Consider the following 20,524-nt stretch of genomic DNA (forward strand, 5'->3'; position numbering starts at 1 on the left):
ACTTTGCTTCTCAATTGTCTACTCAGTCCAAAGTAGCACCTGTTGCCAAGAGTTATCCTACGTTGGATTTCCAGGCTGACATTGTAGTTGATGTTTATACTGGTTGATAATAAACATTCCCCATTAAATTGTAAGCATCTGTGTTTTTCCTTTAAAAAAGAAGTGAACCTCGAAATGGATCAGGCTTTATAAGAACCCAATAGTAGGTAGTCGCTCTGGTTTCAGAACGAAAATTTCAACATTTTTATATTAAACATATCCTCCGTTACTGAAAATATCAACTTTTTTCATTTGTTCTCCGCTTTTAAAGCTTTTAAAATCTATAAAATTAGCTTTTTTCTCTGGACCTTCGAATAGCTCAGTACTTCGTAAGTTCGACGAAGGTAATAAAAGCAAACAAGGTTATAAGGTGAAAATTGAGGTTCAGGTTACATACTACAAGCCCTCCACTAGAATCATCGGAGTGGAGTTTAAAGTTTAGAAGGTTTCTGCGGCATTGTTTTCATTGTTTTCACTTTAAGAATTGTTAGGCTGAAGTCACTTAACTATTACTTTTAAATAATATTAAATATTTTTGAAAAGTTAGGGTCCCCTTAATCGACCTAGATCATTAGAATAGATCATTACTATTAGATATTAGAAAGAATAAAAATTGCATGGACCAAATTCGTCGTGTAAAGTAATTGTATGTATTGAAAAATGTATTAATGACAGATAGTCAAGGCTGCCACGACTGACCGTTTACGCCTAATTTCGTCCCATGGATGGCTGAAGTTGTTGAAGTTCTAACTTATACCTTGACGTTCGAAGAAATTTGCTAAACACTTACTATACTTCTAAGCTGCCTACTCAACCTAACTTTTGCGTAGAACTCAGATCTCTTTATGTGTGCTTTACAGCTTTGAGCTTTACATCGAAAAGAACAACCAAAATGTGTGAGGTCGTACCTTAAGATATTTTAAACAAACTCTCTTTCTTGGTTGAGCGATACAATTATGTCGACTAAACCAAATATTGTATCAGCTTCGTATCGAGAAGATCCTGGTTGTTAAAGGTTACCTTATGGAAATAAAAAGAACCAACGCGGTCATTAGTACGTATATGGCTCAATTGTTTAGCTGAGCCCACTTGTAGAGCACTAATCCACATTTGACAGCCGACACTTCACTTGGTCTGCTCACTAGACAACCCAAATCGTGTGGCGAACTTACCTGTAATTACCGCTTCGATAGCAATCGGCCAACTTCAGTTTACACATGCAAAGTGTAAATACAAATATTTTAAACAAACATTCAAAGTGTTATAACTGTTGTTGACTTGTGGTTTTACAAAACGGTGTGGCGTCACGTAGCTGAACTCTACAACTATATAAAGAGACGCCGCGGATGACGCTTGAGTGCAGTGCAAAATGCGGCCGGTTACAGTTGTAAAGTTGGTTGTATGACGAGCTGGCAAAATGTCTACCATAGAGCGGCTACTACTTTTCGATATGAACTTACGATGGATATCCTTTAAGATTAAAAAGTTTCGGGATTCGTTTGGTGGATTATGAATGCCGATGAGCACCAACTCCGCGCTCTAATTCTAACGCGAAAATGGATGCAATTATTGCTACCAGCTATGGTGTGCTTTCAACTAACGTACGTAAACTGGATCGGAAGCGGCCAAGGTTGGAAAAGTCGGATTCAGACCTACAGGAGAAGATTTTCTTACCAGCACGTGGTCCGACGGCAGTGCTTATCAGTATAACCAGGCGTTGAGCAGAAATTCGGTATTAGTTGCTTGACAAGTTATAGATCTTCCAATGGTACTAAACTATGGCCTCCAAGCGCTCACATTTAAGGGCGACGTTTCGAGCTAGGACGAAAGTGAATGACACACCGCCACCAGAATTAAATAGTTACACGCTGATAAGACGGAGACACTTATCTGCTTTAATCGCATTTGTCAGCATTCAGTAAACCCATGTTTATTTTCGCAACTAATTGCCGGCGGTCACGAATAAGTTCCAATGCAACAAAAGTTATGACGTGCAAAATTACAACGCAAACGTTTAAGAGCGCTTACAGACAATCTGTAAACCTCAGTTGTTTATTCCAAGCGTAAACACATAGCTGAGAGCATATCCTGTGCTGTTGTAACTCATATCGAAGTCCAAAGTAAGCGCGAAATGTCTACAACACATCAGCTACTGCTCGTCATTCAGCTGGCGTTACTTTACCGCAGCACGGCAGCGCAAAGCTGGGATCGCGCGTACATCAAAGACTTCATTTTGCCAATGATGCCATTCGTACAACCACAGGAAATCGCTTGGTTTATTAGCGAACAATTGAGCAAGGCCATATACGTTGATATAGAGGAATTTATAGTGGAGTTCGACGCCGAACTCAAGCTGACGCAGACGGTGTTGACGCACCGCAACGACAAGCCGTTTATCACAACGGAACTGAAGAAAACTATATTGTCTATAGTTTTTACGAGCGGTCCCGACGATAGCATCATGGACGCACACGATTACGCGCTACGCAGTCGTCACAACACCTTCAGTTTTGTCATTATGCTCAATAGCATAACGGATTTCGGCGTTGTAGTGCGATTTTTACAAGATCTCCGTCGGCGTAAATTTCAAAGCCCCATGTTGTATTATGTCAGCGTTGATGGACGTAATCAAATTTACGGTTATACTGTATTTCCGCGTTTTGAGATTGTGGATCGTACCAATTACCTTGATGAATTATCAGCCGATTATACGCGCTTCTTAGCGGGCGGTTTGGATACTATGGGTTATCAAATATGTACGCCACTGCGACAGGATTTACCAGGTGTATTTCATGCGCCAGACGCGTCCAGCAAAGTATCTAGTTGGCAGGGTAGCTCCTTCAGTTTGCTCAAACTCTTTACGGACTATATTAATGCGACGTTGGTGAGCTATGAAATGCCGAAAGATCGTTTGGGTGGCAATGTCATCGACATGAAGGCCGCCATGGATTTGTTACGTCACGATGAGATTACTTTTCTAGCGCATGCCTATGCCTTATTCTATGAAGACGACATCATTAGCTTGAGCTATCCTATTGGCGTGGTCCGTTGGTGTCTCATGGTGCCAATTTGGAATAGTGTTACCACCATATTTTATCCATTGGAACCATTCGATGAGCTTACTTGGTTGTGTATTGTTGTGGTTTTTGGTGCCTTGCTATTGGTGCAAACCTTATGTTGCCTACTGCAGGGCACACATGAGTTGGCGACGCGTTTAAGTGATGGCATTTTGCGTAGTTTCTGCTTGAGTACGGGCATAAGCGCACCCAGCTTGATGGCGGCACCGAGCGCTTTGGATTTTTTCATATTTACCACATTTTTCTTCTACGGGTTCTTTCTCACCGCCAACTACACCTCATTGTTGGGCAGCATATTGACGGTGACTTCGTTTCGCGCGCAATTCAACACAATGGATGATCTTATAGCCGCTAATCTTTCTGTGCTGATAATCGATTATGAATTGGAGTTTCTGCATTCCGGTGGTCTGGCGTTGCCTTCGAACTTCTCACGTCTCATCCAACCGGTGGATTCGGCAACATTCATAAAACATCAATACAGCTTCAACACGAACTACGCGTACTTTGTGACTGAGGAGAAGTGGCACTTTCTCGATTTGCAGCAACAGTATCTGAAGCCGGGCTTCTTCAAGTTCAGCAACATTTGCTTTGGTACATTCTTTCTTGCCTTTCCCATGCAACGCGATTCGCTCTTCTATCGCAGTTTAGAGTACTATACGTTTCGTATGCATTCTTCAGGCTTGATGGAGCACTACGAGCGCACTGCCTTCGATTATGCGGTACATGCAGGTCTCGTGAAGCGTTTGGCTCAAAACGCGGAGTACACTTCGGCTGGCATGCAACATTTGATCGTCGTATTTCTCATGCTCCTGACAATGTATGCTGTGAGTTTGCTGGTTTTTTTGCTAGAGCGTTTAGGGCATAGAGTCAGGGTGGGCATAATTCCACCAAAAAACGCTCTGCTCTCACGTTTGAGTACCGCAGAGTGTATTAAAAAATAGTTGTTAGCCAATGAGAGCACAGCATTGCTCTTCTTAAAGCTCGTGCTGCTTTATTTGTTGAATTAAATTTTACGGAGTATCGCGGAGAAATTAGCTATAATGGTAAAACTTCACGATTCCTCAACAGCTTCTGCATTAAAATATAATAATTATTAAATATATATGTACACATATATCTTACTTTAATAAAACTATGAAATGGTTAATACGACTTTTCTTGTTGCGTGAGATTGATTAATTTAGAAATCGGTTAGGTTCAGTGTATTGTTTGGGTTATAGTAAGGTTATTTCAGACTTCTGTTTTTAGGAATGCTCCTGTTTGATTTAAAAGGGTCATCAAATAGATAATAATGGTCCTTTTGGATTTTAAAGAAGCTAGGTCCTAGTCAAATTAACAGGAGTAGCTATAGACATGTCGATGGAGCGGGCGTTCCATTGCCCGACCATGAAGAAGTTCGAATAGCACTTACCCGTCTGAAGATCAACAAAGCGGCGGGGCTGATCGATTGGCGGCCGAACTATTCAAATGCTTCGGCGAAGACCTGATAAGGAGCATGCATCAGCTTCTTTGTAGAATATGGTCGGACGAAAGCAAGCCCGACGATTGGAATTTAAGCGTGCTCTGCCCAATCCACAAAAAGATAGAGCCCACAATCTTCGTCAACTACCGTGGGATAAGCCTCCTCAACATCGCATAAAAGGTTCTATCGAGCGTAGTTCCTGGTGTCAAAGATTAAAGCCCACTGCCAACAAATTGATTGGACCTTATCAGTATAGCTTTAGGCCTGGAAAATCAAAAACTGAAAAGGAGCTTTATCCCACTATTTCTGAATTTAGTATCCCCGCAAAACTAATACGGCTGTGTAAACTGACGTTAATCAATACCAAAAGTCCCGTCAGCAACGGACCTCTCCGCGCCGTTCGATACCAAACAAGGTTTCAGACAAGCCAACTTTGGTAATTGAGAAGTAAAGTCCTTTCTCGATGAACAAAGACCAAACTCTATAAGTCACTCATTATTCCCGTCTTACTGTATGGTACAGAGGCATGGACGATAACAACATCTGATGAGCCGCCGTAACGAGTTTTCGAGAGAAAGGTTCTACGGAAGATTTATGGTGTATAGCGCTTTGGCAACGGCGAATACCGCAGTCGATTTAACGATGAGCTGTACGAGATCTTATAGCTGTTTCTGTTGCAAAAACAAATGTGGATTGTTATACGATAAGACCTTACTATGCTGAGACCTTGAATTCAGAGACTATATCGAGACCTGCGGTATAGTTCAGAGTTGGTACAAGGTCAAGTACGTATAGAAGACTTTTTGTAACCGATTCAAACGATTTCAGTCATATGATTATCGCGACTGTGTCTTTTGAAGACTATTTCGTCGGAAAAATTTTTCGCCAATTCTTCCAACTTTTCATTCATAACACAGAGTTTGTTGCTATCCAAGTAGGCTAGTAGATCCGCATAGCTTCCTGGTGTAATTACTTGATGTATCCGTACAATATATAGCCCAAAGCAGTCAAATAACTTGATCCAGCTGCCCAATTGACAGACACAAGTCTTAATAGGATTTAGTAAGCAGATTTTTAGCTCAATAAAATGATAGTTTTATGCGATATTTAGTTTACGGGAACCATTTAGCACCATGTCTCACTTACAAAACCAAAAGGATGAGAAGTCCTTCTCTGTAGCGTTCACCATTAGCTGTAGTTTAGACCTGAACCATACAAATCGAACCAAAAATGTTTTTACAAAATGCAAAGAAGTATAAAAAAACTCTTCAGGACTATTCACATTTCGTATAAGCATACTTTGCTAATATCTAAACGGCCTATTATGACCTTTGCTTGTAAATGTCAAACTTGATGATAACTTTGACAGCTGGTTTGAAAGCTATCCCTATAGAAGAAACACTCTACACTACACCAGACATAGAGAAGAGTTTCGACTACGACACCATTTCTAAAGACTAGCATATGACTTGTTTGGCACTTTTTTTATTTTTCATAACCTTCAACTTTTAAAGACCCCAGTGAATGCCTAAACACTTTTAATCACTTTCTGTTCACTCCTACCCAACTGAAGTGCAGTTCAAGTATGCTTGCAATCACATTTCGCTTTAATGAACTGCAACAAAAAAATTGCACGCTTCTAATGACCTTTTTGTCACGCGGCACAGGCCCAATCGATTGGCGATCTTAATTGCCGCTTCGATTTCAATCGGTCAACTTCATCAGGTTGACACATGCAAAGCGTAAACATAGTATGACAACTATGTCTCCATATATAGTACAAAGCGCACACCCATAATGATAATTTGCAGTTTTGCAAAAATGTCCTTCATTAGCGCGCTACCTCAGGAGAGCACATTTTCGGTGACTATATAAAGTCGGCGACGCCGTTGAGTCTCAAAACAGTGCTATTGATGACTACCAGCAGCAAAGGCTGAAGTGATTTGCCGCGCAAATCGAGAGGCGACCAGTGCAGCGATGCCTTTAGAGGTCAAAACAATATTGCGTACACCCTTCTACGATGACGTGCCACGTGCCTTCGTACGCAGCGGCGAAAATATCAGCGATTCTACGCTCTTCGGACCGTACGCGCAGACCATCTGGAATTTCGCCAACCGACATCAAATGTTCTTGGAAATCAATCGTGATTTAAGTGAAAACTACTCGGAGATCTACGAGCGCATACATAACGGCGAGTATAACCTGGCGATGAATGGCGCAACGCTGGTCAATCATGTGAAGCTTAATGTACAATTTAGTTATCCACTTAATTGGGTGAAGAACTGTATAATGGTGCCGCTGGAAGATGAGTTGCCGAAGTATTGGTATATCGTATGGCCTTTCGGACGCTATATTTATGGGTGTCTACTTTTTGGCATCTTCTACATAGCCATACTTATGCGTTACATCGAATATCCGACCAATGCCACGAAGCCAACGCGTTCAATCACACGTAATATACTGCACAGCAGCGCGATCATAATGTTTAGCTCGAATATGAATGTACAGTTAAAGAATGCACACATACGCGTACTCTTCTTCTATATGTTACTCTTCGTATTCGGCTTTATAGTGGCCGCCTATCATGCGCCCTACTTGACCGCCTATAATATGAAGCCCGTCTTTGTGCCGCCCATCAACACGGTCGACGATCTACTGAACGCTGATATTAATGTGCTAATCACATTGAGTGACTTTGCGGAGATTAAGCATAATAGTGTTGAGCACATACTCGCGCTGTCGCGTCTACTGCGTGAGCTGCCATGACAGGAGTTTCAGGATGTCTTAGACAAATTGAATCGCAATTACGCTTATGTGGTAACAGAGGATCAATGGAATTTTCTAAATCGTCAACAACGCATACTCATACAACCATATTTTCATCTCTCAAAGATCTGTTTTGGCACTGTCTTCAAGGCTATACCAATGCAAAGCGATGCCGTTTGGTTTGAGACGCTCAATTTATTTATTTTAATTGTACGCGAGTCGGGTCTTTGGGGTCAATGGGAGGAGCGCGCATTCAATGAAGCTGTACGTGCTAAGTATGCACAAATATTTACCGACACCTATCCGGTAGAATCTTTAAATTTGCGTTTCTTTACAATTGCGTGGATCGTCTTGGCGTCAGGTCTGCTTTTAAGCTCATTGGTATTCGCCATCGAATATTACATCTATAAACATTACAGCGTCAAACCGGTGGAATACCATCGCTTCGTGTATTAGCAGCGCGTATTATGAGGACTTATGTAAATTATTTTCTAAAATTAAAATCAACTTAGATTTGATAACACTAACTGTGCAACACTAAATTATGAAGCTACTAAATTCACCAATGGTATCTAGAAAATTTAATATTACTTAATTTACAATGTACCCAGCAAAGTTACGATTATGGATAGAGAAGAGAAAGAAAGGAAAAAGCTCATTAACGCTTTTTTTTTGTTAGTGTTTCCCCGTCACTTTCACTATGTGCTTAGACTTAGTGTACTAAGTGTATAAGTATACTATACTCAAATTCATATACTTCTTACAGAGAGTCTCTTACCAACAGCGAGCCAATGGGGGCAAAGCATTGCTCATTGTTAACAGAGAGTCTCTTACCAACAGCAGGCCAATGAGCGCCCAGCTTTGCTCATTGCTTATAGAGAGTCTCTTACTAACTGCGAGGCAAAAAGAGTACGCACAGCATTGTTCTGCGTTCAAGTCAAGTAAAAAAAAACAATACACATTTATCAACAAAGAAGACTACAAGAAAATAATAACTTGAAAACATAACCAAAAAAAAAATCAAAATTTATTTATTGTGTGGCAAAATAAGTATTTAAACAATACTATTACATTTAATAATTTTATAACAATGACAATCTTCACTGATGCCTATGTGAGCGGCACTTCAACAGTCGAACATTTATTAGCTCTCCGACGAAAACACAAAAACTAATACAACACATGGTCAGCAGCAGTAAAAAGATTACTAGTAAGTGTTGCATGCCCGCAGACGTGAACTCCGTATTGTCCGCCAAACGCCGCACAAGTCTCGCATGCACCGCATAATCGAAGGCTGTGCTCTGATAGTGACCCAACATACCCGACGAATGCATACGATAGATAAAATACTCGAGATTGCGATACAAAAACGAATCCGGTTGCAGTGGATAGGCTAAGTGATAGGAACCAAAGCAGATGTCGGTGAACTTGAAGAGACGCCGTTTCAGATACTTCTGCTGTAGTGCCAGAAAATTCCACTTCTCCTCCGTAATAAAATAGGCAAAACTTGTATTCAACTGCAACTGATGTTGAGCGAAAGTGGCCGGGTCTACTGGCAGTAGCAAACGTGAAAAGTTTGCTGGTAATTCATCACCTTCGGAGAGTAGAAATTCCAATTCGTAATCGATAATCATTACGGAAATATTCGTCTCAATCAGGTCATCCATGGTGTTAATTTGTGCGCGAAATAAAGTTACGGTAAAAATGCTGCCCAACAATGAGGTGTAGTTGGCGGTGAGAAAGAAACCATAGAAGTAGATGGTGGTGAAAATGAGGAAATCCAACAAAGTCGGTGCGCCGAAATAGTTCGGCGTGCCAATGCCAATGCTCAAGCAGAAACATTCCAAAACGGTATCGCTTAAACGTTTGGCTAACTGATGGGTGCTCTGCCAACAGCACCACAGACACTTGACACTCACCAAAGCAAAAAAGACGCCAACAATAATAAACCAAACAAGATCATCGAAAGGCTCCAGTGGATAGTACATTGTTGAGACGCTATTCCAAATGGGCACCATGAGACACCAACGCACCACCATCAGCGGATAACTCTTACCAAGCTCGTCATCCTCTTTGAACAGAGCATAAGCGTGAGCCAATATGTCGACTTTCTTGCTGCGTATGAGATCCAGCGCCGCCTTCATATCAACTACATTGCCACCGAGATGATCTTTCGGCATTTCATACCTTACTAAGGAGGCATTACCGTAGTCCGTAAACAACTTCAACAAGTTATAAGCTGAACCACGCCAGTTGGTTTGTCCTGTACTATTCTTATAACTGAAGACATGTGGTAAATCCTGGCGTAGTGGTGTGTATAACTTATAGCCTAGCATATCTACGCCACCAGCCACCACTTTCTTAAAAGTTTCCGTTACATATTCCAAAAAGTTGGAACGATTTTCTAAGTGATATTCCGGATACAAGGAATAAGCAAAGAGCTCATTGGTTCGGTTGCTGCTGTAGTAATATAGCATAGTACTTAGGAAATTACGCACATGCAGCTCTAGCAATAGCTGCTCCGCCACGCTAAAGTCCTCCACGATATTCATCATTATCATTAAGCCGAAATACATGTGACGGCCGAGTGCTGTGCGATCATAGACTTCTATTATGGGATCATCTGCTGCGGTACAGAAGACTACGTTCAGTCCGTTTTTCCTATTTTCCGTTTTTATTAAGCGTATATCGGTATTGTTGGTTATCACTGTCTGTGTAAAGCCCAAACATTTATCCAACGATATGATGAGCTCTTCTACGTCGACGCTATTGGTTGCATCTATACTTTCGCTCACGTACCAAATGATCTCTTGCATATGAAATGTCTTACCCAATTTGCACAGTATTTTTAGAATATATTCCACATCCCAAGATTGCGCCGGCTGCAATGTGCTGAAGCAGACCAAGCTCAGCCAAAAGACCCGCAGTTCAGCGATATTCAATTTCATCGTAAGTAATCCACAAAGCTTCACTTATTTCTGAGAATTAATAGTTCCAATTTCACTTTCAGCCCTTTTAAAGGCAAAAGGAATACACATTTTGTACGACAAAACTTCACATCAACCAATAGGGAATACAAGCTTGACCGCCTTGTCAACAAGTTGGAATAATTAACGAGAATCTCATTTGGGATTTGTCACATTTTGTATGCGATGACCCGAGACGACTTTGCGTTTTTTCAAGAACTTATCCATAACCATAAATACTAATAAAATTGTTAAGTCATTAATGAAAACTTACGTATCTATTTTTTGTTCTACAAGCCCCAACGAATACTGACAAGCGAATAACTAAAGTTAATTGATAGTCTGTCAACGGCAAATGGAGGTTAGAAGCAGGTAGCCTTGTCTCAAAAAGTACTGCTTAAGAAGCACCTTAACTGCCTGGAACTGCACTGGTAACTTCCAACTTCTGGTATAAGATTTTAGACCAAAAGTAAGGTAGATCTGGTTTCCTTAGCTCTGTATGCATCGATATCACCTATTTATTGTCCCAACTTAATAAGAATTCTTCGTTCCCAAAAAACATGTTGCTGCTGGTTTAATGCTATAAGACCGCTATAAGTGTTTCTTCGACATAAGAGCGGGATTGCCGAAACGTCTGCTTTCCAGGTTAAAGCCGAATCCATAAATACGCTCCTCATAAAACTTATAGTCGCTTTTGACAAGTATCTAAGAAAGAAGGTGCTCTTTATTTGTACCACACCTAGTTTAAGGGGAAAACCACTGAAATATTTCGTGAGGGCAAACATTTTTGGGGTGGCTGACCGTCTCGATTTAGAAACACTCGACAAGAGTTTAATTTTTTTTTCAAGAACTTATACCAATTGGAGCAGATGATGAGTAACATAACTCTCGTTAAGTTCTCCAAAAAAAAAAACTCACTTGTTGTCAAGCAAAGCATCAAGGCTTAACTGTTGATAGTCATATCCGTAAAATCGAATGCTTAGCTTTGACAACCTGGAAACTCATAGTACCGTCGGCATAGTATCTCTTCACTGTTAGTACTTTTTAACTTATAGTAGCAACTACATATGGCTCAAGCAGCTCACGACTTCCGGTTCTAGACCAAGTATCTTCTGAGTAGCCAAAGAACATCCGTTTGAAGGCGAGCTGAAGTGAGAAGATGAAACATCCCCTCCACAGGTATGTATGTGCCCTGGGTCCTCCGTCGCCGAGTACTGTCGTTCACCCCGGTAGATGAACGTTTAGCTACAATCCGCATCAAAACGAAGTTCTGCAACATATCGCTGATTTGCGACCACGTCCCGATGGAAGATAAGAACGATATGACCAAAGTTGCACCTATGAGAGCTGCCCCCGCGACGATGTCAAAATCGTACTTGGCGACTATAACGCCAGGGTGGGCCAGGAAGTATCTTTGGGTTGAGGCTGATCGACTATGGTTATCTGTAGTACTAGATTCTAGCATAGAAAAATTCAAATTTGCAGCATACAACGCACGTCAATAATCACAATGAAGGTTCCACGTCGAGAAGCTGCAATCACAACAGAGAGTCGAATGATTTTCACGTTGCACTTGATCTGAGAGAGCACTCGAACAACTCGGTATAAGGCAAACGGCATTTCAAACGTACAGCTGCAACCGAAGCCATTGGTTTTCGAAAAAAGCAAAAGAACAGTTGGTACGACGAGGAGTGCCGTGTTGCAGCGAAGAGAAAACAAACTGCCTACCTCGCAACGTTACGATCGACCACAATCGAAAATTCTACGAAAAAATGTGGCGACTAACAGAATGTTTCAAGACCGGAGCATACTTTTGTAGAACCCCCAGAGGAGATCTAGTAGCCGATGCCCAGAGCATAGTAAAATTAAATAATTCTCTAGCTTGCTGAATGGCAGTGAAAGCATAACGCCAAGTTTGGACGCCTCGTCAACAAGTTGGAATAATTAACGAGAGTCGCATTTGGGATTTGTCACATTTTGTATGCGAAGGCCTGTGACGGCGTTGCGTCTTTTCAAGAACTTATTTATCCATAACCATAAATAATTAATAATAAAATTGTTAAGTCATTACCTCACCTAATGAAGACCCAACGAATACCGACAAGCGAATACCTAAAGTTAATTGTTAAGCCTTCACAACAACAGCCACGGACGACCACTCCTGCTTATTGGCATTCAATTAATGCTACTCTGTAAACTGAACTTTTAACATCTCACTTCTTTATTTTTCGAACATTTAACATATCCTCTGCTGTTATAGTCATAAACAACTGTAACAGCTGGTTTTGATTGAAAGTGTCAAATCCCAATGCGCTCTTCTTTATTGCCAGCATTCTTCAGCACTTTTTGACCGAATAGAAAACTATTTTTGCTTACACAAATGCTTTTGCATTATACAAGTATTTTAAATGAAAATGCGTAAAATGTCATTCACAAATTTATTAATATTTCACTCGCCTTCGCACATGTGTCACTTATTCGAAATTGTCTTGTCAAATTGCTGGCGAAATTAAAAGTAACTGTCATTCAACTGTTAACTCAATGTGATACCGCTTGCCTGATATTCGCTCTTTATGTGGCTTACTTACATATACTTATGTAATATACGCATACATGCATATCTATAGTAACGCCCACTAGTGTTTTTGCAGTCTTACATGTAGTTGACATATGTTGATACAGATAAGTTAGATTAAAAATTCTCGCATGCGATAAAAATTATACCTTTTTTAGATGACTGCTGATATTGTTGTTGTTTGAAGTGTTTTTTGTTATTGTACCGGACTAGACTAATCGCCATACAGTTCTATCTTGTTGATAATCCTTAATCGGATATAACTCAGGATGCGTTCCGGTTATGTAAAGGCAACTGTCGTGGGCGGCGGTAGTTTCCAATTGGCATGAAGTGAATTTTATACCGTGAGCAGTTATATACCTAATTTTGACAGATACCTTGTAACACCCAGAAGCAAACGTTGCCGGCCCTATAATATTGATAACGGGAGATCCAGGTAGGGGTACTTCTTTCAATAACCTCTTTTGACAGGTCACGCGTGAGTCGTGTCAAGCTGTCATGTTATTTTTGTGCAGTATTGTTTGGCATTTCACCGTGGAAACAACGTTTACAAAGCGTTCAACTTTCCTAGAAAAATTCACGTTCTGTAAAGAATGTGTTTCGCACGCTTCGCTTAACTTATGGTCAACATAATCGGCCAACTTAGTGTGCTATTCGCAACACCATCACCCATCCTGAGATCCAGCATTCATTATTGGATAATATTCAACCGAATAGACCACGTCCAGTACGCAGTGAAGAAAATATAGCAGCCGTAGCTGATAGTGTACTCGAAGACCGTGGAGAGTCGATTTGGGGCCCTTCGCAGGAACTCGGACTGACGCATGGAACGACTTGGCGCATATTACGTCGAGATCCTTATTTGAAAGCGTACAAAATACAGTTTGTGCAAGAACTGAAGAGCTCGAACTTTCCAAGCGACATCGCTTCGCTACATGGGCTCTTGAAATGTTCCAAGAAGATCGAGCTAAATTTTGTTCAGCGATGAGATCCATTTCTGGCTCAATGGGTAAGTAAACAAGCGAAATTGTCGCATTTGGGACCTAGTGCAGACTGAAGAGATTCAAGAGCTGTCATTTCATCCAGAAAAACAAGGGTTGGATTAATTTTGTGGGTCGGTGGAATCATCGATTTCTTCAAAAAAAAGATGCCGTTGAGAACGTAACCGTCAATGGCGTCCGCTATCACGCCATGAAAGCCGACTATTTGATGCTTGAAATTAAAGCTCGTGATCTTGGCGACATTTGGTTACCACAAAACGGCTCCAGTTCCCACACATTGCATCAATCAATGGTTTTATTGAGAAAAAGTTTCGGTGAGTAGATAATTTCACGTTTTGGGACGGTCGATTGGCCACCAAGATCGTGTGATATTACACCGTTAGACTTTTTCCCTGTGGGGATATGTAAAGTCTAAAGTCTATGCGGACAATCCCGCTTCGATTTAGGCCTTGGAGCAAAACATCACGCTTGTCATTCGCCAGTTACCAGTCGAAATGCTCGAATGAGTCATCGAAAATTGGACTCAACGGATGGACCATCTGAGACGTAGCCGTGGCCTAGATTTGAAAGGGATAATTAAAAAAAAATAAATGCCAAAGAATGTTCTTCCGAATGATAATAAACATTTTCCATTAAATTTGAAGTTTCGGTGTTTTTCTTTAAAAAAGTAGGAAACCTCGAAATAGATCACAGTTTATATAGAAATAGTCAGCATGACAAGCTGAGTCGAGATTACCATGTCCGTCGGTACTCAGTTTTGAAGATATAGATCTAATAGTTCGCAAACACTCTTTTCTCCCCAAGAAGCGCCTCATTTGTCGGTACCGCGGATATCTTAGCACTGAAGCATACGGCTGCCATATGAACTGAACTCAAAATCAATTTCTTGCATAGAAAACTTTTTTATTTGTGAATAGTATTATGGATTCGGTTCGGTTGTAGTGAAGCTCATATTAATCTCGAGAACTAGGTAATGATGTCATTTAAATGATGTGGATCACAAATCTATATGTTATTGGGGCATTTAAGATAAGATGGAGCTGCTTACCAAGTAAGCAGTGGAATATTTCGTTTGAATTTATTCTAAGCTTTCCTGAATGAATATCAAGCGCTTGGGAAGGACTGACTTTGTTATGAGGAGTCTGCTGAACTAGAAAGTTTTGTCATTATCTTCTTCTTCTTTATTAGAGGTTTCTAGCTCCAATGAAAGCTAACGGTGGATGTAAGGCATATCCAGACTAATACCAACTAGTTCTTCCCATTGTGGTTGGCATGTAAAGTATGAAGGCTCGGATAACTTCTTCACCGAGAAATCATATAAGCTTCTAGTAAAAACACCACACACATTCTTCACCTTTTGCACTGAGAAATCATATAAGCTTCTAATAAAGACGATACGCACATTTATTACACAAAATTGAAACATCGAGTTTAAAAACAATGAAATCTTTAGGTGATTTATGTGATTTACTGAACTGCAATTCCACGACGTCTGCTTAGTCTGTAAGTCACCAGCTCTACAACAAAAATCAGAACGCTAGCGGTCAGCATGACTAACAGCATTGAAAACACAACAAACAAGTGTTGCATGCCAGCCGTTTTGAACTCTGGAGAGTCTGCCATGCGTTTAACGATTCCCGCATGCACCGCACAATCAAAGGCTGACCTCATGAAGTGACCGAACAGACCCGAAGAATGTATACGATAGATATAAAATGCGAGATTTCGTTGCAAAGGCCAATTCGGCTGCACTGGATAGCTTAAATGGTAGGAACCAAAACAAATGTCGGAGAGCTTGAAGATACGTTGTTTGAGACCCTGTTGCTGCGAATTCAGAATCTGCCACTTCTCCTCAGTAATAAAATAGGCAAAACTTGTATTCAACTGCACCTGATGTTGGTTAAAAGTGGCCGGGTCTACTGGCAGCAACAAACGTGTGAAGTTCGCTGGCAATTCAGCACCTTCGGATAGTAGAAATTCCATCTCATAATCGATAATCATCACGGATGTATTCGACGCAATCAGGTCATCCATAGTATTGATTTGTTCATGAAATATTGTGACCGTAAGTATGCTGCCCAACAAGGAGGTATAATTGGCAGTCAAAAAGAAACCATAAAAGAAAATACAGGCAAAACTGAAGAAATTTAACACCGAGGGCGTGACAATACCACCCGGCGTAGATAAGCCAATACTCATGCAGACAGACTCCAAAATACTGTCGCTCAAATTGGTGCCCAGCCAACAGCACCAGAGGTATCTTAACAGCAGCAGCGCTACAAATGTAAAAATAATGCCAAGCCAGACTAGTTCGTCGAATGGTTGTATTGGGTAGTACATAGTTGAGATGCTATTGCAAAGGGGCACCATGAGACACCAACGCACCACCATCAGCGGGTAACTCTTGCCAAGCTTGTCGTCCGCCTTGTATAAAGCATAAGCGTGTGCCATTACATCCACTTTTTTGTGGCGTATGAGATCCAGCGCCGCCTTCATATCGATTATGTTGCCGCCCAGTCGATCTTTCGGCATTTCGTAGCTTACTAAGGAGGCATTGCAGTAGTCCGCAAATAACTTCAACAGTTCATAGCCTGGGCCACTCCAGATGGTTTGTGAACGTCTATTCTTATAACTGAAAACATGTGGTAGGCTCTGACCCAACGGTGTATATAATTTGTAGCCCTGTAAGTCTATGCCACCACTTATTTGCTTTTGTAACCCGTCACTTATCATCTCGAAAATATTTGTGAAATTTATATAATGAAACTTCGGATAGTAAAGATAGCCAAAAAGCTCGTTGGTCCCGTTGCTGCTGTAGTAATATAGTAAAACGTTTTCGAAATTACTCTTAAACAAGCCTAACAACACTTGCTCCGCGACCTGAAAGCCATCCACCATATTCACCATAATGAGCAGGCTGAAGCGGTTGTGACGTCCTAGTAGCATAAGATCGTGCACATGCAATATGGGATCATGCGGCGCAGTGCAAAAAACCACATTTATTGACTCCTTCTTTAGGCTCGTCTGTGTTAAGCGTAGATCGGTGCGGTTACTCATGACCATCTGCGTGAGACCCAAGCACTCGTCTACTGTTTTTATGAGCTCCTGCACGCCAACGCTGTTCGCCGTATCCAAGTGCTCGCTAACATACCAAATGAGCTCTTGCATTTTTACCATCTTACCGAATTTGCAAAGCAAGTTTATGTTGAAGTCCACATCCCAGGCTCGCACTGACAGCGGTAGTTGTAGGCATATCAAGCCCACGCAGAGTATACGTTTTACGAAATTCAGTTGCATCGCTGATCCACCACTTTTAGACTACAGAATTGAACTGAAGCGTATATTTGAATAATTATTTTTCATAGTGAACTTACAGCGGATATTTTTAGAAAAATAAGCGGTCCATTAGAGACTAGTCATATTTTTTATTTGTTGAGTTGCCAGCGTTCGGTTGATATTGTTTGTGTAAGAGGGGCCAATGACACTAAATGATAATAAAATTATATAATTGTGATGAGAATTGCATAAACTTTACAAAACAGCAGTCGTAATGTAATTACATGCGTTAATGAAGACCTTTGGTTAGGTCTGTACAGAGTATGGATAATTATTATTGAACGCTAAAGTGACGTCATTAAAACAGATGATAGATGTGGACGCTTTATCTTCTTCCGTTATAATTCCAACTAAGCTGGTACTGGTGGATGAAGCCATGTGTAGAAGTTCACGCTAGTGAGGAAAGTTCTTTGAGCGCCATTGGTAGTGGCCTAAAATGATTCTTTTGCATGTGGCTCAAGCAGCTCAGGACTTGCGGCCTTAAATCAAGTATCCTCTGGGTAGACAAAGAATATCCGTTCGAAGGCGAGCTAAATTGAGGCGAACCATCTCTCCTTATGGTTGTGCGCTGGATTTGGGACCCGCGTGGTACCACGTAAAAAACGCCCCCAATGAAAAGGAACAAACAGCCACGGAAGAGAAACCCCTCTTTTGTAGACGACCACAGCAAACGTAATAATGACTATGATTTAAATGCATGCAGCTGGAATGTGCGGTCCCTTAAATGCGAAGGTTTCACTGCCCAACTGGTTCATGTGCTCGTAAAAATTAAGGCTGACATCACCGCCGTCCAAAAAGTGCGATGGACGGGCCAATGACTGAGACGAGTAGATCCTTGTGGCATTTAATACAGTGGTCATATAAAAGAGCGCAAATTCGGTGTGCTAACGATGATGGTGGGAGAGAGACTCCGTCGCCGAGTCCTGGCATTCACCCCGGTGGATAAATGTCTAGCCATAATCCGCATCAAAGCGTAGCTCTTCAACATATTGCTGAGAGAAGAACGATGTGATCAAATATGCCATCTATGAGCGCTTGGAGCGCACCTAAGAGAACTGCCCCCGCCACAATGTCAAAATCGTGCTTGGCGACTTTAACGACGGGGCGGGCAAAGAAGGTATCTTTCGCACAACGGTCGGTAAATTCAGCCTCTATGATGAAACATGCCCAAAAGGGTTGAGGCTGATCGAGTTCGGCAGGTCCCGAAATATGGTTATCTGTAGTACCAGATTCCAGCACAAGAAAATTCATTAACACGTCTCCAGTGTTTTAGATGTGATTCCAACCTTACCGCATGCCTATTGGCTAATGTCCACTAAGAACCCCTTTGACTTCGGCAAGATGAGCTTTGCTAAGAGCAAATAGATCAAAAGATCTGCTGTGCAGTCGCACAGGAGCGGGTCATCGACCATCGCTAGAACGCAACATGACAATGGAAATCCAACTCAGTCCCATTCCGCTGTGAGCGGGGCAAGAATGCGCCCTCTGATTAAGACATCGGCTTTGCAGTTTCTGTCGATTCTGCTATGACCAGGTATCCAAACGAGTCCGTTGATGAAGTAGCTGGATGCTTTTTCTTGTGAGGACATACACTCCTTTACCAGCTTTGAGCGCATAATTAGTGAGCTCAGTGCTTATATTGCCGTTCCGATGTCGGAGTGAATGGACATCTCCCTGACGGAGAGCTCCTTACTGAAAAATACCTCATCAGCCTGCATTGTGGCATATGCGGAGGACATTGCCATCTTAATAACGGGTAGGTGTCTACAGACTATTAGCAGTATTATGACCACTACTCTCAATACTATATAGAGCTGGGGATCGAAAGAGGGTCTAGGGTTGAACACGGAGAAGACGGATTTGCTTGTATTCACAAGAAAGCACAAATTTCCTCCCTTCTATAAATGAGACACAACTCTCTCTCAAGGTCCGCACCAAGTACCTTGGAGTAGTCTTGGACAGCAAACTGTCGAAACACAACGTGGAAGAAAGAGTGAGGAAAGCCAGCAATGCTTTATATGCGTGTAGGCAGACGCTCGACACAACCTGGGCGCTCTCTCTCTCTGTCTCTTATGCACTGGTTCTACCGGAAGCCAATGGAAAGGGTTCAGAGACGCGATGCGCTGTGCATAACGGGAGCTTTAAGAACAACTCCAACGGCGGCTCTTGAACTGATACCAAATCTGCAACCTATAGACTCTTCGCTGAAAACTGCGCAGCAAAATCAGCGGGCGACTACTGGCTGCAGGAGAATTTACATATAGAACCTCGGGCATAGCTCGGTAGATAATGGCGGTTGGGCAAACACCGACTACATCTTTCACTATCCAAAGTATTATATATGATTTAAATCAACTGGGACAGAAAGGTTCAATGGAAACATAGGAAAAGATGGAACATGAATACTAACTGGTCATTGTCTGGTAGCGGCACGGGCCCACAATATGGGACACCAGGGAAACAATGAAGTATCTCTTGTGCACTGGTCCCACATTGGCAAGACTATGATACACTTTAGGAGGTATAGTGAAGCCGCAGAGTCTATTAAAATTCGCGTCAATCGTAGGCATCTTAAACGATAACTATTCCACTTGGACTTAGTAAGTGATCTCCAACTGGTACCACAAAGTACCAAACTGACCTATGCATGGCTTATTGACCAGATTAGCCTAACCTAACCTATCCAAAACAACAGTATAATCTCCGAACAAACGGTGTAGATCGTGTTACTATAACATTTAGCTGTCATGCAAACTGATCAATCGGAATCTAGTTCTTGTATGAAAAACTCTATTATTTGAAGCGATATATTCTTGAAATTTAGCACATGTTATTGTCTAAGGTAGCTCTATAATTTCCGAAAATAGTTTTCATATCGGACGACTATAACATATAGCTGTCATACAAACTGATCGTTGAAACTCAAATCCTCATATGGAAAAGTCTTTTATTTGACAAGATATCTTCATGAAATTTGGCATAGATTATTGACCAAAGCAACGCTACAGTCTCCGAAGTAATGGTTTAAATTGGACCACTTTAACATATAGCTGTCATACAAACTGATCGATCAAAATTAAGTCCTTGTATGGCAAACTTTGTCATTTGACGAGATGTCTTCACAAGATTTGGCATGAATTATTTTCGAGGGGAAGGCTATAATATCTGAAGAAATTTTTCAGATCGAACCACTATAGCATATAGCTGCCATACAAACTGATTGATCAAAATCAAGTCCACGTATGGAAAACTGTTTTATTTGACAAGGTATCTGCACGAAAACAAAAACAACAACAAATAAC

General features: G+C 41.3%; 4 protein-coding genes across 4 annotated transcripts; 2 read left to right on the forward strand and 2 right to left on the reverse strand.

The window, feature by feature from the left end:
- The first annotated feature begins 1,923 nt into the window (after window positions 1-1,923).
- On the forward strand, window positions 1,924-4,263 carry LOC126755289 (uncharacterized). The gene has a single exon (XM_050467750.1). The coding sequence runs from the start codon at window positions 2,171-2,173 to the stop codon at window positions 4,055-4,057; it is 1,887 nt and encodes a 628-aa protein (XP_050323707.1). The 5' UTR covers window positions 1,924-2,170; the 3' UTR covers window positions 4,058-4,263.
- A 2,236-nt stretch (window positions 4,264-6,499) lies between these two features.
- Window positions 6,500-10,535, forward strand: LOC126755030 (uncharacterized). Its single transcript, XM_050467297.1, is given in 2 exon segments — window positions 6,500-10,293; window positions 10,355-10,535. A coding segment is annotated over 1 exon segment (1,245 nt). The 5' UTR covers window positions 6,500-6,555; the 3' UTR covers window positions 7,801-10,293; window positions 10,355-10,535.
- On the reverse strand, window positions 8,445-10,292 carry LOC126755857 (uncharacterized). The gene has a single exon (XM_050468575.1). The coding sequence runs from the start codon at window positions 10,290-10,292 to the stop codon at window positions 8,445-8,447; it is 1,848 nt and encodes a 615-aa protein (XP_050324532.1).
- Window positions 10,536-15,353: 4,818 nt separating the features above from the next.
- Window positions 15,354-17,063, reverse strand: LOC126755858 (uncharacterized). The gene has a single exon (XM_050468576.1). It carries the CDS (start codon window positions 17,061-17,063, stop codon window positions 15,354-15,356), a length of 1,710 nt encoding a protein of 569 aa, XP_050324533.1.
- Window positions 17,064-20,524: the final 3,461 nt, after the last annotated feature.

The sequence above is a fragment of the Bactrocera neohumeralis genome, chromosome 4 (genome assembly GCF_024586455.1).
Source record: "Bactrocera neohumeralis isolate Rockhampton chromosome 4, APGP_CSIRO_Bneo_wtdbg2-racon-allhic-juicebox.fasta_v2, whole genome shotgun sequence".
Taxonomy (NCBI): domain Eukaryota; kingdom Metazoa; phylum Arthropoda; class Insecta; order Diptera; family Tephritidae; genus Bactrocera; species Bactrocera neohumeralis.